The 21,719-nt window shown below is 43.9% G+C and overlaps 1 protein-coding gene and 1 long non-coding RNA gene across 2 annotated transcripts in view; one reads left to right on the forward strand and one right to left on the reverse strand.

The window, feature by feature from the left end:
* Window positions 1-9,753, forward strand: part of LOC145341198 (uncharacterized) — a 47,209-nt gene extending 37,456 nt beyond the window's left edge. Inside the window, exon 3 of the long non-coding RNA XR_013886342.1 lies at window positions 9,621-9,753. This is a non-coding gene — a long non-coding RNA (uncharacterized LOC145341198). The remainder of the gene's footprint in view (window positions 1-9,620) is intronic.
* Window positions 1-21,719, reverse strand: part of lpp (LIM domain containing preferred translocation partner in lipoma) — a 191,877-nt gene that overhangs the window by 43,508 nt on the left and 126,650 nt on the right. Inside the window, exons 5-6 of the mRNA XM_080186123.1 lie at window positions 19,890-20,061; window positions 9,583-9,752 (exon numbers count right to left, since the gene is read on the reverse strand). Coding sequence (XP_080042249.1) covers window positions 9,583-9,752; window positions 19,890-20,061 — 342 coding nt within the window. The remainder of the gene's footprint in view (window positions 1-9,582; window positions 9,753-19,889; window positions 20,062-21,719) is intronic.

The following is a 21,719-nucleotide window of genomic DNA, read 5'->3' on the forward strand; positions in this document are numbered from 1 at the left end:
GAGGGGGTAGGGGGCGCGGTGTGTGGCCAGAACAAGGAGATTAAAATTAGGATTAATACCAAGAAGCACTTATTTGCAGAGAACGGTGAATGTTTGGAACTCTCTCGCTCCAGTTGGGGGTGAATTGGAAATTCAGAAACAGAAGTCAGTAGATTTTTTGTCGATTTGATGGTTGTGAGTCCAGGGCAAGAAGGAGGTAACAAAATACAGATTATCCATCATCTGATTGAATGATGGAACAGACTCGAGGGGCTGAATAGCCTACTCCTTCTCCCAGATTCCTTTCTAGTGACACCTAAAATCTGAGAACAAATGCGTGAATAATTGGTCATATTCTTGTTGAGTATTTCCAGCATTTTTTTAATTTCAGATTTCCAGCATCCTCAGTATTTTACTCCTGTTTGAAGAGCAGATGCTGAGGGTCTGCTCTCCCCTTGCTGGAGAGTTTCAAATAAGTAGGTCTAGTTTCAGGAAAAGGGGATTGGCCATTTCAGACAAGGAAGAAGGCAGGAGTTGATGCAGAACATCAGCTATAATCTTATAGAAAGGCAGAGAGGCTCTACGCCGCAATGACCCACTCCTGCTCATATTTCTTATGTGATTATAGAGAGTGATCCTAGACTCATTCTTCAGATCCAAGTTAGGCATCAATACTTGTTCAAAGTTTCTGTCATTTCCTTGTTCCCCATTATCAACTCACCTTCTAAGGAACCCAATGTTAAGCTGCTTTCTTCCTTTCCATGAACTTGTAGAAGCTTTTACCATTCATTTTTATATTTCTTGCTAGCCTTCTCGCCTATTCTCATTTTTCCTTCTTTACTTTTATCATTATCCATTACTGATTTCTATTTTTTCCAATCTTCTAATTACCACTAATCTTTGCAGCATTTATTTTATGTTTATTTCAATTTGATATTATATTTAACTTCCTTGGTTAGCAAAAAATCCTTCTCATAGCGTGGTCTCACTGAAGATATCTTTGTTGAGAGTTCTGAAATATCTTCTTAAATATCCACCACTGCTTCTCTACTCTCACCTTTTAACCAATTTTTTCCTATTTGCTTTATCCAACACATGTCTTCATACTCTTGTAAATTTAAGACACTAGCTTCAGACCTCAATTTCTCACCCTCAAACAGAATGTGACATTCTATCATGTTATGATCACTCTTACTTCAAAGATCTTTTACTATGAGGTTATTAATTAATCCTGGACCATTACACATCACCAGGTGTAAAGTAGCTTCTTCCAACCTTGCTTCCAGAATGCATTGTTCTAAGAAACTGTCTCAAATATAATCTATGATTTTATCTTCCAGGCCACCTTTGGCCATTTAATTTGTCCAAACTATAAGAAGGTTAAAATCTCCCACAATTATTGCACTCCCCATTATTCCTTTCTGTATACTCTGTCCTATAGTGTAGCTGTTGTTCTTATCCCAGCAATGACTTCTTTCCTTTGCTATTTCTTATCTTCATCCAAACTGATTCGATATTTTGATGCTTTGAACCAAGGTCATTTCTCAGTCCTGTACTGATCTCAACTTTTGTCAATGGAGCTACCCCACCTCCTTTTCCTTTCTTCCTGTTCTTCCAAAATGCCAAACATCCTTGAAAATTCAAGTTCCAGCCATGGACACTTTGCAACCTGCCTCTGTAATAGCTACCATACAAAACTCATTTATTTCCATTTGTGCCATCAATTCATCAGTTTGTAATGAATGCTGTATGTAGCTGGGGTTTATACAGGGTTATGGGGAGAGAGTGGGCTAATGGGATTACTTTATGACTATTCTCACCAAATGCTGACAAAGGCATGATGGGTTTAATTGTGTCTTTCTAAGCTATATAATTCTATAATTTTGTGCAGATATCACCCTAATATGACAAATGCTCTCTTTAAAAAAGGCTTGCCATGCTAACAGACACATTGGGCAGAATCTTACAACTTCACTCGTTCCGAAACTATAAAATCCCTCCCAAGGTCAATGGACCTTCCCATAGTCTGCCCTCCCCTGCTCCGATTCCCATGGTGGGCAGGATGGTAAAATTCCAGCCAAGGAGTTTGCAGTTGGATATAGATCAGTTGAGTTAGTGAGAGAAATCTCGCAGATGGAGTTAATGTGGGGAAATGTGAAGGTTTTCATTTTGGCAGGAAGAGTAAAAAAACAGAATATCACAAACTGCATAATTCTGAATGCAGAGTGATCCAGGAGTTCTGGTGCATGAGTTACAAAAAGTTAGCATACAGGTACAGCATGTAGTTACAAAGAATAATGGAATGCTATCCTTTATTACTAGGGGAATCGAACATGGATAGAAAATGCCGGGTAAACTCAGCATCAAAAGAGAGAGAAGCAGAGTTAATGTCCACGTGATCAGGCCTGCCAAGATTACCCAGGTAATTCAGAGGAGGTTTCCTAGACTGATTTCTAGGATGAGTGGGTTGCCTTATGAGGAAAGGTTGAACAGACTGAGCTTGTTTCCACTGGAGTTTAGAGGAGTGAGGGGTGACCTGACTGAAGTATATAAGATCCTGAATGGTTTTGATACAGTGGATGTTGAAAGGACGTTAAAAGTCAATTTTTTCACACAGAGGGTGGTGAGTGTCTGGAACAAGCTGCCAGAGGTAGTAGTAGAGGCGGGTACAATTTTGTCTTTTAAAAAACACTTAGATGATTTCACAGGTAAGATAGGTATAGAGGGATATGGGCCAAACGTGGGCAATTGGGAATAGCTTGTGGTAAAAACTTGGTGGCATTGACAAGTTGGGCCGAAGGGCCTGTTTCCATGCTGCAAACCTCTATGACTCTATGGTGTATTCTCTTGTGAGAATAGAACTCTGCCGCACCTAATTAAAAATTAGGGATTGTTCTTTTAGGACAGAGATCAGTAGGAGCTTCTTCCAGAGAGTTGGAACTCTCTGCCTCAGAAGACGGCGGAGGTAGGTCCCTAAATATTTTTGAGGCAGAGGTAGACAGACTCTGGTTAGACAAGGGAATTGAGAGGTCATCGGGACAGATGGAATTGTAGAACTCAAAGACAAGCAGATCAGCCATGATCTTTTTGAATGGTGAACAGGGCCTGAAGGGGCTAAACGGCCTAATGATGTTATTCATTTTGCACACCTGCGCCTTTCACAATTATCCTTGATGGTGAAGCTTCAGGAACAGTTGACTGGATGGAGACCGAGGGCTGCTAATGCCCCCAGTGCGGTGATGTTAGAATCTGGGCGATTCTACACCATTAACATGTTTCATTGTCATTTTACTGTTGAGGCAGTTTGCTGTAAATAGCTACCTTTCACTTCACAAATCAATCTCTCACCATTCCACTGAAGTCTGAACACAGGAAATGGTGCACGCACTGATGGACAATCTCTATTAATATTTACATTTTACATAAAAGAACCATTTTGCTGTCAGATTGAGCACTGAAAGGATTGCATTGCTTTCCTAATTTTTGGTGGCAAATCTATTGGGATATGTGTGACTCCAGATACCTAATGTGATACCCATAGACCCATTGACATTGAAGGAAATGGGGATCAGGCTCTGTGTGGGGGGGATGGTCAGTGGGATACAGCACAAAAGGAATTCCAAATAATTACACTGATTGACATCATTGTTCTATAGAACTTAAAATTTCCACTGCTGCTTTCATCTTCCTCACTCTCTCTCCATATATATATATCCTCCAGCCTCTTCAACCTATCAAGATCTCTGTATTCATCCAGCTCTGTTTTCCGACATAATTCCATTCCCCACACCAGTGGTGCTTTTAGCTACTTGGCCTCCAAGCTCTGGAATTCCCTCTTTCAACCTCTCAGCCTCTCTCCTTCCTTAAGACACTATCTAAAATCTTGACTAAATGTTTGGTTATAGTTCCCTAATATCTCCTTATGTGGCTTGGGATCATATGTTGTCTGATTTGTGTTATTGTGACACAGCTTCGGTTGTTTTACTATTTTAAAGATTCGATATATAACCTTAGTTAGGCTGCACTTGGAATATAGTGTTCAATTCTGGTCACCACACTACCAGAAGGATGTGGAGGCTTTGAAGAGGGTACAGAAAAGATTTACCAGGATGTTGCCTGGTATGGAGGGCATTAGCTATAGGAGAGGTTGGGGAAACTTGGTTTGTTCTCACTGGAACAACGGGGGTTGAGGGGCGACCTGATCGAAATCTACAAGATTATGAGAGGTATGGACAGAGTGGATAGTCAGAAGCTTTTTCCCAGGGTGGAAGAGTCAATTACTAGGGGACACAGGTTTAAGGTGTGAGGGGCAAGGTTTAAAGGAGATGTACGAGGCAGATTTTTTATACAGGAACTCATTGCCGGGGGCGGCAGTGGAAGCGGATACGGTAGTGACTTTTAAGGGGTGTCTTGACAAATAGATGAACAGGATGTGAATAGAGGGATATGGTCCCCAGAAGGGTAGGGGGTTTTAGTTCAGTTGGGCAGCGTGGTCTGTGCAGGCTTGGAGGGCCAAAGGACCTGTTCCTATGCAGTAATTTTCTTTGTTCTTTATATGTGCAAACTATTGGATAGTTATGTTGCTGGATGAATAACACACAGAACATGATGACAAATCACATTCTGGTGCTTTGAGGATTTGAATTCATGTTAAAAAAAGGTAAATGCCAGAGATAACTAACGACCTTTTGGAAAGCAAACAAGTTATTTTCCTGAGGCAGTCCCTGGGAGTGAGGGTAACTTGCTTCATCTCCAGTTGGTGGGTTCTGAGATAATCCAATGGGTGACCTGCAGCCTACGCTGCACGTGGGACACAAGCTGCTTAAAGAGTTGAGTAGCTGAGGTGTAAACAGTAATTACTCACATTCTTTAAACACTTCTCGTGCAGTAAAACATTCCCAGGAACATATTAAAAAGAAGGTTTGACATCAAGCCACGTCAGGAGACAAGTTAAAAAAGTTTATTTATTAGTCACAAGTAAGGCTTACATTAACACTGCAATAAAATTACTGTGAAATTCCCCTAGTCGCCTGTTCAGGCCAATGCACCCTAACCAGCAAGTCTTTCAGATTCTGAGAGGAAACTGGAGCACCTGGAAGAAACCCACGCAGACACGGGGAGAACGTGCAAACTCCACTCTGACACTGACCCAATGGATGTTAGGGAATTTGGGGAAATAAATAGCGATGTCTTGAGGAGTGTACATATTACAGAGAAGGAAGTGCTGGAAATCTTAAAGCCCATCAAGGTAGATAAATCCCCGGGACCTGATGAAGTGTATCCCAGGACAGTGTGGGAGGCTGGGGAGGAAACTGCAGGTCCCCTAGCCAAGATATTTGAATCATCGATAATCATGGCGAGGTGGAGAGTGGCGAATGTTGTCCCTTTGTTTAAAAAGGGCTGCAGAGAAAAGCCTGGGAACTGCAGGGCAGTGAGCCTCACATCTGTGGTGGGTAAATTGTTGGAAGGTATTTTGAGAGACAGGGTTTACAGGCATTTAGAGACACAAGGACTGATTAGGGACAGTCAGCATGGCTTTGTGAGTGGAAAATCGTGTCTCATAAATTTGATTTGAGTTTTTGAAGGGGTAACCAAGAAGGTAGATGAGGACAGTGCAGTTGATGTTGTCTACATGGACTTTAGCAAGGCTTTTGACAAGTATGATAGGCTGTTGCATAAGGTTAAATCTCACGGGATCCAGGGTGAGGTATCTAAATGGATACAAAATTTGCCTTCTTGACAGAATGTGGAGATGCCGGCGTTGGACTGGGGTAAACACAGGCTCCTGGCTGGAGACAATACACATCTCATTAACCTGTGCGTAATCCTCTCTCCACTCACACTGTCTATACCTTTAAGACTTGATTACCTGTAAAAACTTGCATTCCAACCATTATTTTGTAAATTGAGTTTGTGTTTTTGTATGCCCTGTTTGTGAACTGAAATCCCACTCACCTGATGAAGGAGCAGCGCTCCAAAAGCTAATGGCTTTTGCTACCAAATAAACCTGTTGGACTTTAACCTGCCCTTGACAGAAGGCAGAGGGTGGTTGTAGAGGATTGTTTTTCAAACTGGAGGCCTGTGACCAGCGGTGTGCCTTAGGGATCAGTGCTGGGCCCACTGTTATTTGTCATTTATATATAATGATTTGGATGAGAACATAGGAGGCATGGTTAGTAAGTTTGCAGATGACACCAAGATTGGTGGCATAGTGGACAGTGAAGAAAGTTATCTCTGATTGCAATGGAATCTTGATCAATTGGGCCAGTGGGCTGACGAATGGCAGATGGAGTTTAATTTAGACAAATGCGAGGTGATGCATTTTGGTAGATTGAACTGGGACAGGACTTACTCAGTTAATGGTAGGGCATTGGGGAGAGTTACAGAACAAAGAGATCTAGGGGTACATGTTCATAGCTCCTTGAAAGTGGAGTCACAGGTGGACAGAGTGGTGAAGAAGGCATTCGGCATGCTTGGTTTCATCAGTCAGAACATTGAATACAGGAGTTGGGATGTCTTGTTGAAGTTGTACAAGACATTGGTAAGGCCACACTTGGAATACTGTGTACAGTTCGGGTCACTATTATAGAAAGGATATTATTAAACTAAAAAGAGTGCAGAAAAGATTTACTAGGATGCTACTGGGACTTGATGGAGGGGCTGGATAGAGTGGAACTTTTTTCTCTGGAGCGTAGGAGGCTGAGGGGTGACCCTATAGAGATCTATAAAATAATGAGGGGGTATAATTAAGGTAAATAGTCAATATCTTTTCCCAATGGTAGGACAGTCTAAAACTAGAGGGCATAGGATTAATGTGAGAGGAGAGAGATACAAAAGGGCCCAGAGGGGAAATTTTTTCACCCAGAAGATGGTAAGCATCTGGAACAAGCTGCCAGAGGCAGTAGTAGAGGCGGGTACAATTTTGTCTTTTAAAAAGCATTTAGATAGTTGCATGGGTACAATGGGTATTGAGGGATGTGGGCCAAATGTGGGGAATTGGGACTAACTTAGGGGTTTAAAAACAAAGGGCGGCATGGACAAGTTGGGCCGAAGGGCCTGTGTCCATGCTGTAAACCTCTATGACTTTATGACTCAGCCGGGAATTGAACTCGTGTCCCTGATGCTGTGAGGCAGCAGTGCTAACCACTATGCCACCGTGCCACCCATGGCATTTTGGGCAGGTGGCAGGAGATATTTTATAACGCTCTTAAAGGAGGACAGGTAGGTAGAAAAGCAGAAAGGAATGTTGGGAGAGTTCCAAAGCTTAGAGCTTTGCCCGCTGAAGACACGGTCACCAATATTGGAGAGATTAAAATCAAGAATGAGGAAGAGGTCAGAAATTAGTGTCAAGCAGATAGAGACTTAGATTTTTTATTTATTTGTGTACAGCGTACGCGTTGCTGGCTAGGCCAGCATTTCTCGTCCATCCTTAATTACATTTGAGAAGGTGAGCAGGTCAATAAGGTGCTGTTAATGAGGGAGTTTGACCCAGCGACAATAAAGGAATGCCGATATATTTCCAAGTCAGGATGGGGGAATTGATGCATTTTGTAACCAGGATCCAACGTAGGTCACTGAGCAGAGGGGTGATGGGTTTACAGGACCTGGTTTGAATAAGGATACTGGGTGCAGGGCTCTGGATAACCTCAGGATTAGTTGGATATAAGATGGGAATTCAGGCGAGGAATTGTCAAGTCTACAGATAACAAAGAAACAGTTGAGGGTTTCAGCAGCTGATGAGCTTAAACAGGGAGACACTGGCTGGTGATATGGTCTTCCTAATAATTAAGTCAAGGAAACTTTGGTTCATCCAGTCAATGATGTCGGATAAGTGATCTGATAATTCAGAGAGAGTGGGGAGTTTGTGAGAGGCAGCAGTGAGACAGAGCTGAGAGTCATCAGTGTCCCAGTGGAACCCAAAGTTAATATCACCGAGAGGCAGCATGTCGATGAGAAACCATTGTTCTTTACCCCACCTTGTGTGTCTATAACTCTCACCCCAATCTGATCACTGTGTAAATACTGCCCGAGAAGATGGAGCAATAGCCCAAGAAAATAATCTCATCATCACCACCTTCTTCAAGCAACTGCAGATGGGAAATAAACACTGACCTTGCCAGGAAAGTACAAACCCTGAATATTATCATTTTTAAAACTACCAGCAGTGTTAAGATTTATGTATAAAGGGGAAGGAAGCAGTGCAGAGTGCCGGGAATTTGCTGGTTTTGCCGTGTAAATAGACATTAACATCGAGTGTTCAGTCCGGCACATTCCAAGTCCATGTCAGGGGTAAGTTTTTCACTCAGAGGGTGGGTGTGTGGAATGGGCTGTCAGCAATGGTGGTGGAGGCGGATTCAATAGGGTCTTTTAAGAGAGTTTTAGATAAGTACACGGAACTTAATAAGATACAGGGTTATAGGTAAGCCTAATCCTAAGGTAGGGACATGTTCAGCACAACTTTGTGGGCCGAAGGGCCTGTATTGTGCTGTAGTTTTTCTATGCTTCTATGTTCCAGGACTGCGCACTGAGGGAGGCACTAAAACAGCTCTGAAAAGCTGTCTCTAAGGTTGAATGGGAAAACCCACTGTCTAAAGCTCCTATTGTAATACACCGAGGGGCTGGAGCCCTTGTCAAACATCTAAGACTGTACGTTTGTATAACCAGTAATTGCAGCGTCAGTGAAGCATTGGAGGGCACACATGTTGTAAGGATGTTGTAATCTGTGTCACACATTCTGTGATGTCATGTACCTTTACACATTTAATGAATAGAGAACAGTTTAGGAACACAAATTCAAGGTTCCTTCTAAACTGGGAATGAGTGAGTGATGGAGGGGTGGGCACTGGGTGCAGAGGGTGAAACAAGGTTAGACTGGGAAGGACAACAAACCATACCTTTCCAGGCACAAACATAGAAAATGCTGGAAAAACTCAGTGAGTCTGACAGCTTTGTACAGAGAGAAATAGAGCCAATGTTTCAAGTCAGGGCTCCTGATGAAGGGTCATCTCGACTTGAAACACTGCCTCTGTTCTCGCTCCACAAATGCTGTCAAACTTGCTGAAATTTTCCAGCATTTTCTGTCTTTGTTTCAGATTTCAGTATCTGACGTATCTTCCTATACCTTTCCGGATCCAGCCAGCAAGGTGGCACAGTGATGAGCAGCGCCAGGGACCCAGGTTCGATTCCTGGCTTCGGTCACTGTCTGTACGGAGACTGCATGTTCTCCCCGTGTCTGCGTGGGTTTCCTCCGGGTGCTCCGGTTTTCTCCCACAGCCCAAAAGACGTCTTGGTTGGGTGCACTGCCAATCTAAATTCTCCCTTAGTGTAGCCGAACAGTAACTTCATTGCAGTGTTAATGTAAGCCTACATATGACACTAATAAATAAACTTTGGATCCCTGATTGGCAGATTTCTGTGTCAGGAACCTTAATATTCAACCACAAAGCAAGTGTTGTTGTTGTCAAGATTACTAAGCCGTGAACCTTTATTTCTTTTTAAAGCTAGCATGAAACCGTTGGCCTTTGCCTGATGGGCCGAAGGGTTTCTCCTGCACTGTATGACTCTATGCCTTTGTATGTTACAAGAATTTAATCTGATACTCACAATGTAGCAGGGCTCACAGAAAGATTTCTTCTCCACAGCATAGAAGGGCTGTCCTCTGAGCTTGTGACCACACGTCACACAGGTAAAGCAGTCAACGTGGAAGACTTGGTCCATCGCTGTGCATCCTGCTCCTTCCCCAACAACACTCTCGCCACAACGAGAACAGCAACCTGAAACAAGAGGTTCCAGAATAAATCCCAGCTCTCAGCTGGAGGAAAACTCGATGTGGAGGAAACAAATGGACAATTAGGGCATCGTATCTGTAATGCAGCAATGACTGACAGTCATGTACAAGGGACTAAACCTTCCTGTTCAGGGTAAATGTCAGAGATTGAATTAAATTATTAAACTGTCTTTTAGATGTGGCTTTAAACTGAGGCCCTTCAGCACTCTACGCAGTTTGACAAAGTTCCGGCCAGTTCTCCCCAGAGTCTTGGTCAATATTTCTCTCAGCTTACATCGCAAAAACAATTGTCTGGTCATTATCTCATTGTTGTCTGTGGAATCTTGCTGTGCTCAATTACATAATTCCCTTTGCAAGAACGTGTGGACTTGGCTTTAATAACAGCTTCTGGCAGACAGTTTTACTTTTTAACTTCCCTCTCTGTAAGAAATATTTTTAACCTCTTTAATTTTATTTGTGGTTATCTTAAATTAGTTCCCTTACTACCACAAAGAGCACTTCAATATTGGATACATTTCTCCGTTCAATCATTAACCCTCTAAAGTCCAGTGAAAAATCATTAAAATTATCAAGTATCACCCAACTCTGGATACACCCCAGGCAAAGAACAAAAACAGCCCGGGAAACAGGCCCTTCGGCCCAACGAGCCCGCGCTGCCATCTCAACACCACCGGTCCCCCCCTCCACCCATGACCCTTGTCTAATATTTTATGGCCATCCAGATTGAGGGAAAATCCACACAGCATCTTTTCCAGTACTATGATGCCCTTCCTGTAACATCATCACCTGAATTCTCCTCCAAATCATTCACCATCCTGATTTGGAAATATTCTGCCTGACTTCACTGTCATTGGGTCAAAATCCTGGAATTCCCTCCCTAACAGCACTGTGGATGTACCTACATCTCAGGGACTGCAGCGATTCAAGAAGGCAGCTCACCCCCTTCTCAGGGACAACTAGGGATGGACAATAAATGCTGGCCAGCCAGCGATACCCACATCCTGTGAAAAAGAATTTTAAAAAAGGTTCAAAATCAGACACGCCATCTTTGAAAGTCTCTAATGGCTGCTCCAGCCAATCTCTGCAACCACCTATAGTCCTGTTCCCCTTTCCCCGTTTCCTCCTCTTCCTCATCCCACTGTGTAAGTAGATCCATCTGTTGTCTGATTCCTGTCTCTGGAACTTCTTGCTGAAATCTCTCCATCCTTCAAATTACTTTTTCTCCTTTACAAATCTCTAAAAATATGGCTTTGGCCAAGTCTAACAATAATCCATTTCCAACTAGCTTGCCATCTCTCCTCTTTCAGAGTGAAAGTTCCAGAATGTTCTTTATGTAATCTCAGCTCCAGAAAGCAGCCTGTTCTCACAATACAACGTGACCTATCTGAGGTGTTGGACAATTCCAACATTAACTCTTTGCTTTTTTTTTATTGGCACGGTGGCACAGTGTTTAGCCCTGCTGCCTCACAGTGCCAGGGAGCTAGATTCGATTCCCGGTTTGGGTCACTGTCTGTGTGAAGTTTGCACATTCTCCCTGTGTCTGTGTGGGGTTCCTTCGGGTGCTCCAGTTTCCTTCTGAAAGACATGCTGGTTCAGTGCATTGGCTGTGCTAAATTCTCCCTCAGTGTACCCAGACAGCTGGCAGAATGTGACGACTAGGGCACTTTCACAGTAACTTCATTGCAGTGTTAATGTCAGCCTACTTGAGACGCTAATAAATAAACTTTAAAACTTTTAACTTTGCGTTCTTTGCCTAGTGATTTCTTTTGTTTTTCTGATCTCTTTGCATTGTGTACGAACACGGGTTAGGAGCAGGATTGAGGCTTTTGACCCCTCAGGGTTGCTCTGCCACTCAATACAATCACCGTTGACCTGACTGTTCTTCTATTTCCCTCCTGCCCTGAATGACCAGCGTACGTTTACAGCGGGATCCCTCACATTCCTCCCCAATATTTCACATTTCACTTCATTCAACTGTGTTGGCGTCAGCAACATTTTGGCGGTCAGGACAATGTTTACCTGAATCTACCTCATCATCACCATGGTTACAACAGCAGGTAAAAGACTGAATCCATTGCAAACATTACTTTCTCTCTAGACTGTTCAAAACATCTCTGCTCTCTACAGCGCTCTGACCAGGAATCTGATGCAGTAACACTCAAGAAGCTTGACTCCATCCAGGACGGTGCTGTTAGCTTGACTGATGTTCCTGTCACTCTGCTACCACTGTGTGCCAGTGTCAACAAAGTGGATTTTGAGCAGTGTGTACCAGCTGCTCTGTATCCGTGATGAAGGAGAAAATAGCGAGGCATCTTGAGGAGAATTGTTTGATAGAGCAGACGCAGCACGGTTTCGTTAAGGGGAAGTCGTGTCTGACAAATTTACTGGAGTTCTATGAGGATGTGTCTAGGGCGGTGGATAGAGGAGAGCCGGTGGATGTGGTGTTTCTAGATTTTCAGAAGGTGTTTGACAAGGTACCTCACAAGAGGTTATTACAGAAGGTCAGGGGGCATGGAGTTGGGGGTAGGGTGCTAGTGTGGATAGAGGATTGCCTGTCAAATAGGAGGCAGAGAGTGGGGGTCAATGGGTGCTATTCGGATTGACAGTTGGTGACTAGTGGGGTGCCCCAGGGGTCGGTGCCTCAGCTATCTACCATTTATATAGATGATCTGGAGGAGGGAACCGAGTGTACGGTGTCGAAATTTGCTGATGACACCAAGATTGGTGAAACGGCAAATTGTGTGGAGAGTCTGCAGAAGGATCTAGATAGGCTGGGCGAATGGGCCAAGAACTGGCAAATGGAATTTAATGTTGGCAAGTGTGAGGTGGTCCACTTTGGTAGGAATAATGGTAGGAAGGACTATTACTTACATGGCGAAAAACTGCAGCATGCGACGGTGCAGAGGGACCTCGGGGTCCTTGTGCATGAGTCGCAAAAACCCAGCCTACAGGTGCAGCAGGTGGTCAGGAAGGCGAATGGGATGCTGGCCTTCATAGCGAGGGGGATTGAATATAAAAGTAGGGAGGTCTTGCTGCAGCTGTATAGGGCATTGGTGAGGCCACAGCTGGAGTACTGTGTGCAGTTTTGGTCGCTGCACTTATGCAAGGATATTTTGGCCTTGGAGGGAGTGCAGAGGAGGTTTACTAGGCTGATACCGGAGTTGAGGGGGTTGAGCTATGAGGAGAAGCTGAATAAACTAGGCTTGTACTCGTTAGAGTTTAGAAGAATGAGGGGAGATCTCATTGAGACATATAAGATGATGAATGGGATGGCTAGGATAGAGGTGGAGAGGCTCTTTCCGCTCAGAAAGGACAGTAGGACTAGAGGGCACAGCCTCAAGATAAAGGGGGGGGCGGTTTAGAACGGAGTTGAGGAGGAACTTCTTCACTCAAAGGGTGGTGAATCTCTGGAATTCTCTGCCCGTTGAAGTGATGGAGGCTGCCTCGCTAAATATTTTTAAGACGCGGGTTGATGGGTTTTTGATAAGAGAGGGGATTAAGGGTTATGGGGAGAGGGCGGGAATGTGGAACTGAGCCACGGCAGATCAGCCATGATCTTATTGAATGGCGGGGCAGGTTCGAGGGGCTAGATGGCCTACTCCTGCTCCTATTTCTTATGTTCTTATGTTCTTATGTTCTCTGTTCACACTGGTACACAGTGGTAGCAGTGTGTGCCAGCTACTCCATATCCAGTTCCTTCACACTGATGCATTCCGATCAGGACTTTATCCTTTTGACTTTGAATATTCTGCTCTTTTTAATACAAATGAGGTTTTATAATGTCTAATCTCACTTTCTGATGCCATGTCAGCCGGCTCCCTGGTAAATTCTGAAGCTAAATATTTCTTCAATTTCCTTATCACGCTCTGTGATTCTATCCCTTTGTGGGGCACAATTCTCATTCCAACTTTATTTTGTTAATTGCCTGCTTGTGGAATATTTTCCACTTTATTTTAGGTTCCTGAGAATTTAGTTTCTTAGCCTCTTTGTTGGGTTTTGTTTTTGATTTCTCTCTTAATCTCTTTGTATTCTCTCTGGTCACACTTTCTCCTGTCACAGTCACAGAGGTTCAGAATATTAAAATATTACGTCATCTGTGTATTTATTTGTATCTTTCCTTACACTTAATCTCTGCCTAATGCCTTTATCTGTGATGAATTCATATTTAATTTATCTCAGTTTTTAGGAGAAGTTCATTTCTTGGACTCTGTTGAACTATTTTACCTGCTTCGCATTGCCATTCTGCACTGTTGATTACCAATATTCTTGTCCATCTTATTGTCTCAGTTTTATTCTCAAATCCTAAAATTGGATATTTTGTAATCTATTACTCTAATCAAACTTTGTCCTTCCCAAATATTATCTTTAGCCACATTATGTTATGGTTACTATTGCCTAAAGTTTAGTCCTTTTCTCTGCTCTGGTTCATTCCCTGTTACAAGATCTGCTTGTTATTTCTCCTGTGGTTTTTTTTAAATACTGGATTGGAAAGGATTCCTGTTCCATACACCATCCCGTTCCTTATCCCTTTTACTTTGCTCTTCTAACTAATTAATTGCGGGTAGTTAAACTTCCTGTGATTATTCTTCAATGCTGTTTCACTAATTCCCAAACTTGTTTCTTTCTCCACATCTTTTCAATTATCAGGTGACCCGTAGACCACATTTGAATGTGTGATTTATGTTTGTTTATATCTATCCACATGGATTCACAGTTTATAAAGTTCTAATTAATCCCCATCTACTTCCACAGTCTCTTGGGGCAAAATTCTGGAGTTCCCCTACCCTCCGCATTAAAAACTGCTCCAGAATTTAACCCTAAACAACACCTTGTAACTTTAAAATGATTCCCTCTGTTATGGACTCCCCCAGTTCCCACCTTCCCCACTCCCCACCACCCCAGACCTGAGGAAACAACTTCTCTCTGATCACCCAAATGAATCCTTTATCATTTTAGATACCTGATCTCGGATCTGGGAAGCTCAGGACGGGATGTCTGCCAGATTTTGGGAGTTTATGGGTTCAAAGCCAAGCATGTACTTATAATCCATAAAATAATGTACGGAAAATAAAGGATCAAAGTACTTTAATCAAATTTCTACCCAGAGCATCAGCTTTGAATGTAGCCAGTTTTCACGTCCTTCCAGATGCTGGAACGCTGGAAAAGGGATCTGTATTCAATCAGATCACTCACCAATCTTTGAAACTCAAAGAATACACCAGCTCTGTGCAACTTGTCCTCAAACTTTAACCCTTTCATCCCCAGGATCATTCTGATGAATTTGCTCCATGTGCCCTCCCTGGACAATCTCTCCTTACTGAGGTGAGGAGCCCAGAATGGACAGGTTTCTCCAGGTGGCTCTGAGCACAGGTCTACTTGACTGAGAGTAACTCTCTCACTTTCTGATTCCAGCTGCCTCCTGTCTGACAGGGGAAACAATGATTTTCAGCTCCTGACCAGGCACATAGAGCCTGAAAGGGTGACGAGGAAGACTGAAAAACAACTTTCAGAAGGGAATTAGAACATAGAACATTACAGCGCAGAACAGGCCCTTCGGCCCACGATGTTGCGCCGACCAGTTACAAAACAATGACCCACTAACCTAAACCAATCCCTTTTCGTCCATAAACCTATCCACGGATCTCTTAAACGCCCCCAAACTAGGCGCATTTACAACTGCAGCAGGCAGGGCATTCCAATCCCTCACCACCCTCTGGGTAAAGAACTTACCCCTGACATCCGTCCTATAACTACCCCCCCTTAATTTAAAGCCATGCCCCCTCGTGCTAGATTTCTCCATCCGAGGAAAAAGGCTATCACTATCCACCCTATCTAAACCTCTAATCATCTTATATGTTTCAATAAGATCCCCTCTTAGCCGCCTTCTTTCCAGCGAAAACAACCCCAAATCCCTCAGTCTCTCCTCATAGGACCTCCCCTCCATACCAGGCAACATCCTGGTAAACCTCCTCTGCACCCTCTCCAAAGCCTCCACATCCTTCCTGTAATGTGGGGACCAGAACTGCACACAGTACTCCAAGTGCGGCCGCACCAGAGTTGTGTACAGTTGCAACATAACGCTGCGACTCCTAAATTCAATCCCCCTACCAATGAACGCCAACACACCGTATGCCTTCTTAGATTGGAAAAAACGTAAAAACAAAAATGAAGGCGGGAAAGAGTATGGGGTTAACAAAATAGAGCAAAGAGCAAGAACTGACTTGAGGGCCAAATGGCCTCCTGCATGTTGTATAATTCTAAGAATTAAAAGTGGAACAAAGCCAGGCAATCTCAGCAGCTTGGTAATGGTGCTGTACTCCAGTAATGTCAACACACAAACAGTTCAATTTCTCCCTGGAAACACAGGAATCCTGCCAAATCTTGGAAGAGTCCTGCTAATCTTGAAAAATACTCACGACACTATAATTGTAGCATTTGGAATGATGTGAGCATAACAACTGTTTAGCATCTGATAGCAACATGCCCAGCGTACAAGCGGAACGCTGTAATCTGTGGAGGCTCATCAGCTCCGAGTCAATACTGCCAGAGCAGAATGTACATTGTGTCTGAATGGAACAAATTGTACAATATAAACATGGGGAGGTGTTGTGAGGCGAGCTGTCACTCTCACTGCTACCATCACACAACACTGAAACTCTGTGGTAGATTTTCAATTAACTGACTGCTAGGTAGCACTGCAGATCAATTGCCCGTTATATAAAATCTCCCATTTTCATTTCTTCAATTTTAGTCAGGCAGTTTGTCTATGAGCTAATTGCGTGCACAGTAACTTGTGAAAAAGACCATAAGAAACAGGAACAGGAGTAGGCCGTTCAGCCCCACGAGCTCGCTCAGCCCCCCCTTCTATAGGATCATGGCTGAACCGATATTCCTCACGTCCACTTTCCTGCTCTTACCCTGTAACCCCCCACCCACTTACTAATCAAAACTTATGACATGGAGTTCCAAAACTCACAAATCCCAGAGAGAAGAAATTTCTTCCCATCTCAGTCTTAAATTGTTGCCACTTTGTTCTGAGATTCTGCCCTCTGGTCCTAGACATTTGTCTCAGCATTTACCCTGTCAAGCCTCTATGTTTCAATGAGATCACCTCTCGTTCTTCTCAATTCCAATGAGAAGAATCCCAAGCTTTTTAATCTTTCTTCATATTGAATATAGAAGTTGGGAAATCTTGTTAAAGTTGGACAAGACATTGGTAAGGCCACATTGGCCACTGTGTGCAATTCTGGTCACCCTATTATAGAAAGGATATTATTAATATTAATATTAGAAAGAGCGCCGAAAAGATTTACTAGGATGCTAGGATGGATTGAGTTATAAGGAGAGGCTGAATAGATTGGAACTTTTATCTCTGGAGCGTAGGAGGCTGAGGGATGACCTTATAGAGGTCTATAAAATAATGAGGGGCATAGACAAGGTAGATAGTCAATATCTTTTGCCAAAGGTAGGGGAATCTAAAACTAGAGGGCATAGATTTAAGTGAGAGGGGGGTAGATACAAAAGTGTCCAGAGAGGCAGTTTTTTCACACAGAGAGTGGTGAGTGTCTGGAACAAGCTGCCAGAACTAGTCGTAGAGGCGGGTACAATTTTATCTTTTAAAAAGCATTTAGATAGTTACATGGGTATGATGGGTATGGAGGAATATGGGCCAAATGTGGGCAATTGGGATTAGCTTAGGGGTTTTAAAAAAAAGCGCAGCATGGACAAGTTGGGCCAAGGGACCTGTTTCTGTGCTGTAAACCTCTATGACTCGATAAGACAATTCCTCCAAACGGGGGATCATCCCAGTGAACCTTCTCTGAACTGCCTGCAATAATATCTTTCCTTAAAAAAGGAGACCAAAACTTAGAACATGGAAACTAGGAGCAGGAAGAAGCCATTCAGCCTCCATTCATTCTAGTCATTGCTTATCATCCAACTCAATAGCCTGGTTCCACTTTCTCCATACCATTTAGGCCCCTTCACCCCAAGAACTCACAATGTTTAGCACTGCTAAATGCCAGGGACCCAGGTTCCATTCCCGGCTTGGGTCACTATCTGTGCTGAGTCTGCACGTTCTCCCCATGTCTGTGTGAATTTGCTCCATGTGCTCCACTTTCCTCCCACAGTCCGAAAGGCGCTGGTTAGGTGCATTGACCATTCTAAATTCTCCCTCAGTGTACCCGAACAGGCACATGACTGTGGTGACTACAGGAGTTTCACAGTAACTTCACTGCAGTGTTAATGTAAGCCTACTTGTGATACTAATAAATAAATAAACTTTAAACTTTACCTTGAATCTAAATCCACAGGTTTTAGAATTCTCCAAGGGAAACAAGTTTATCTTGTCCATTCTATAATTGTCCCTATCCTGTCCCTCATACAACTCAAACAAATCACCCTAAGCCATCGTTGTTCAAGGGCCACAGCTGGAGTATTGTGTGCAGTCCTGGTTGCCACATTATCGGAAGAATGTGATTGCACTGGAGGGGGTGCTGAGGAGATTCACCAGGATGCTGCCTGGAATGGAACATTTAAGTTATGAAGAGAGGTTGAGTAGGGCTTGGGTTGTTTTTGTTCGAACAGAGAAGACTGAGGAGTTACCTGATCAAGGTGTACAAAATTATGAGAGACATAGATAGAGTTGATAAGGAGCAACTGTTCCTCTTCATTGAAGGATCAGTTACAAGGTGACATAGGTTCAAAGTGGGGGCAGGAGGTTTAGTGGGGATGTGGGGAAAAAAATTTTTACCCAGAGTGTGCTGAAGGTCTAGGAATGTGCAGCCTGGGAGGGTGGTGGAGGTGGGATGCCTCATATAAAGTATCTGGATGAGCAATTGGCACATCATAACATTCAGGGCCACGTGCTGGCAGATGGGATTTGGTGGGAGTTCAGGTGCTTCTTGTGTCTTATTCAGACTCAATGGGCCGAAGGGCCTTTTCTACACTGTATGATTCTGTGATTCTATTAAGGAAAATAATCCATAAGAACATAAGAAATAGGAGCAGGAGTAGGCCATCTAGCCCTTCGAGCCTGTCCCGCCATTCAATAAGATCATGGCTGATCTGAAGTGGATCAGTTCCACTTTCCCGCTTTCTCCCCATAACCCTTAATTCCCTTGTCTATCAGAAACCTATCTACCCGTGACTTAAATACATTCAGCGAGGTAGCCTCCACCACTTCAACGGGCAGAGAATTCCAGAGATTCACCACCCTTTGAGTGAAGAAGTTCCTCCTCAACTCCGTTCTAAACTGCCCCCCTCCTTAACTTGAGGCCGTGTCCTCTAGTCCTGCTGTCCTTTCTGAGTGGGAAGAATCTCTCTACCTCTACCCTATTCATCCCCTTCATTATCTTATACGTCTCTATAAGATCCCCCCTCAGCCTTCTAAACTCCAACGAGTACAGACCCAGTCTATTTAGTCCAACCCCCTCATCTCTGGTATCAGTCTAGTGAACCTCCTCTGCACTCCCTCCAAGGCCAAAATATCCTTGCGCAAGTGCAGCGACCAAAACTGCACACAGTACTCCAGCTGCGGCCTCACCAGTGCCCTGTACAGTTGCAGCAAGACCTCCCTGCTTTTATATTCTATCCCCCTCGCTATGAAGGCCAGCATCCCATTCACCTTCCTGATCACCTGCTGCACCTGCAGACTGGGATTTTGCGACTCGTGCACAAGGACCCCCAGGTCCCTCTGCACCGTAGCATGCTGCAGTTTTTCGCCTTTTAAATAATAATCCCTCCTACTATTATTTCTGCCAAAGTGGATAACCTCACACTTGCTAACATTGTACCCCGTCTGCCAGGTCCTCGCCCACTCACTCAGCCTATCTAGATCTCTCTGCAGACTTTCCACACCCTCCACGCAATTTGCTTTTCCACTTATCTTTGCGTCATCAGCAAATTTCGTCACCCCACACTCAGCCCCCTCCTTCAGATCATCTGTATAAATGGTAAACAGTTGAGGCCCCAGCACCGATCCCTGGGGCACTCCACTAGTCACCAACTGCCAATCAGAATAGCACCCATTGATACCAACTCTCTGCCTCCTATTATTGGATCCCAACCGATCCAATTTCCATTTGGATTTGATTCAGGTAAAGCCTCTATTCAGTTCCTTTACCAAAATAATCATCAGATGGTGGGTTCTCCATGTCGTACAACATCCTTTTTGTCAAACGTTCAAGCTCATCCTCTGGTCTTGCACCAGGGGCACTCAATACAGGAGCTGGAATGGGAACCGGAGCGGGAGGTGGAGCAGGAACCGGAGCGGGAACCGGAGAGTGGGAGACATTCTGAAAGAAAGACAAAATATCACAATTACGAATTCATCTTCAATTCAATTGCAAAAATAAAAATTACCGCATTCTCCTCAACTACAAAGTGTTTGAGCCTTTATACAGCACAGAAACAGGTCATTCAGCCCCATTGATCCATGCTAAGCTCCATTAGAGCCCTCTCCCATCTCCATCTCATCCTTTCACCATAGCATTTTATTCTTTTTTTCTTGTGTGTTCATCTGGTTCCCCTTAAATGTCTCTGTACTCTTTACCTCAACTAATCCCAGTGAGGCAGCACGGTGGCACAGTGGTTAGCACTGCTGCCTCACAGCACCAGGGACTCAGGTTAGATTCCCAGCTTAGGTCACTGTCTGTGTAGAGTTTGCACGTTCTCCCCGTGTCTGCGTGGGTTTCCTCTGTGTGTTCCAGTTTCCTCCCACAATCCAAAGATGGGTCGGTTACATTGATTGGCCATGGTAAATTGCCTCTTAAATGTTGGGGGACTCACAGGGTAACAGTTACGGGGATAGGGCCTGCGTGGGATTGTGGTCAGTGCAGGCTTGATGGGCCGAATGGGTTCCTTCTGCACTGTAGGAATTCTATGATTCTCTGGTCACAACTTCCGTATTCACATCACTCTCTGGGTAAAGAAGGACTGGGTCCTTGCATTCTGGCTTGCCTAAATAGTGGAGGCAGAATGAAGCACCTAATTGCCAATTAATTGGACAGTTAAAGGCTTTAATAGGCCTAAGGGTGAGTGGCCTATTGGGTGATTTACACCCACATCCCCGCTCTGTACAATGGGCCAGGCGTCAGTGGGCTGGGCGTCCAACACATTTTACATGCTACCCCACTGCACTCCACCCAAAACATGTCCAATGAAGGGAACATTGAATTGGGTCCAAAGTTTCTCCTGAAATCCCTGCTGGATTTATTTATGACCCCAAGTTCTGGTCTCCCCTGTAAGTGGAATTACTGGCAGAAAGTCGATGGACTTTTGGCTGGGCTGATGAATATCCTGCAACCGTCCACTATGATGAGGTTGGAAAATCCCAACCTCTGTCTTTCCATCTATCTCATCTATTCCTTTCATAATCTGAATCCATTTGATCACCTTTCAGTGTTTCCCTTTATAAAGAAAAGTGTTTCAGCTTGTTCATTCTTTTCTGACGGGTATAAGCTCTCGGTTCTGATCTCATTCTCTGGTCAACCTGTTTTGTGTCTTCCCCTGAATCTTTGACATTCTTTTTCAAAAATAGAATCTAGAACTCTGAAAATGATCAAACCAAACAGAACATAATTTCCCTGTTTTTCAATTTTACCTTTCTAGAACTGGGTCTGTGTTTTCAATTAGCCTGTGTCAATGATTTGTGTATCTGTACCCCAGATCCCTCTGCTAACCTTTTCCATGATGTGGAGATGCCGGTGTTGGACTGGGGTGGGCACACTAAGAAGTCTCACAACACCAAGTTAAAGTCCAACGGGTTTATTTGGAATCACGAGCTTTCGGAGCGCTGCTCCTTCATAGAATCCCTACAGTGCTGGAGAAGGCCATTCAGCCCATCGAGTCTGCACTGACAACAATCCCACCCAGACCCTATTCCCACACAGGTACCCTGCTAATCTCTCTAACCTGCAATCCCGGGAAACTAATAGGCAATTTAGCATGGAAA

This window comes from Carcharhinus amblyrhynchos, chromosome 3 (genome assembly GCF_965287045.1).
Source record: "Carcharhinus amblyrhynchos chromosome 3, sCarAmb.v2.hapA, whole genome shotgun sequence".
In the NCBI taxonomy this organism is placed as follows: Eukaryota; Metazoa; Chordata; class Chondrichthyes; order Carcharhiniformes; family Carcharhinidae; genus Carcharhinus; species Carcharhinus amblyrhynchos.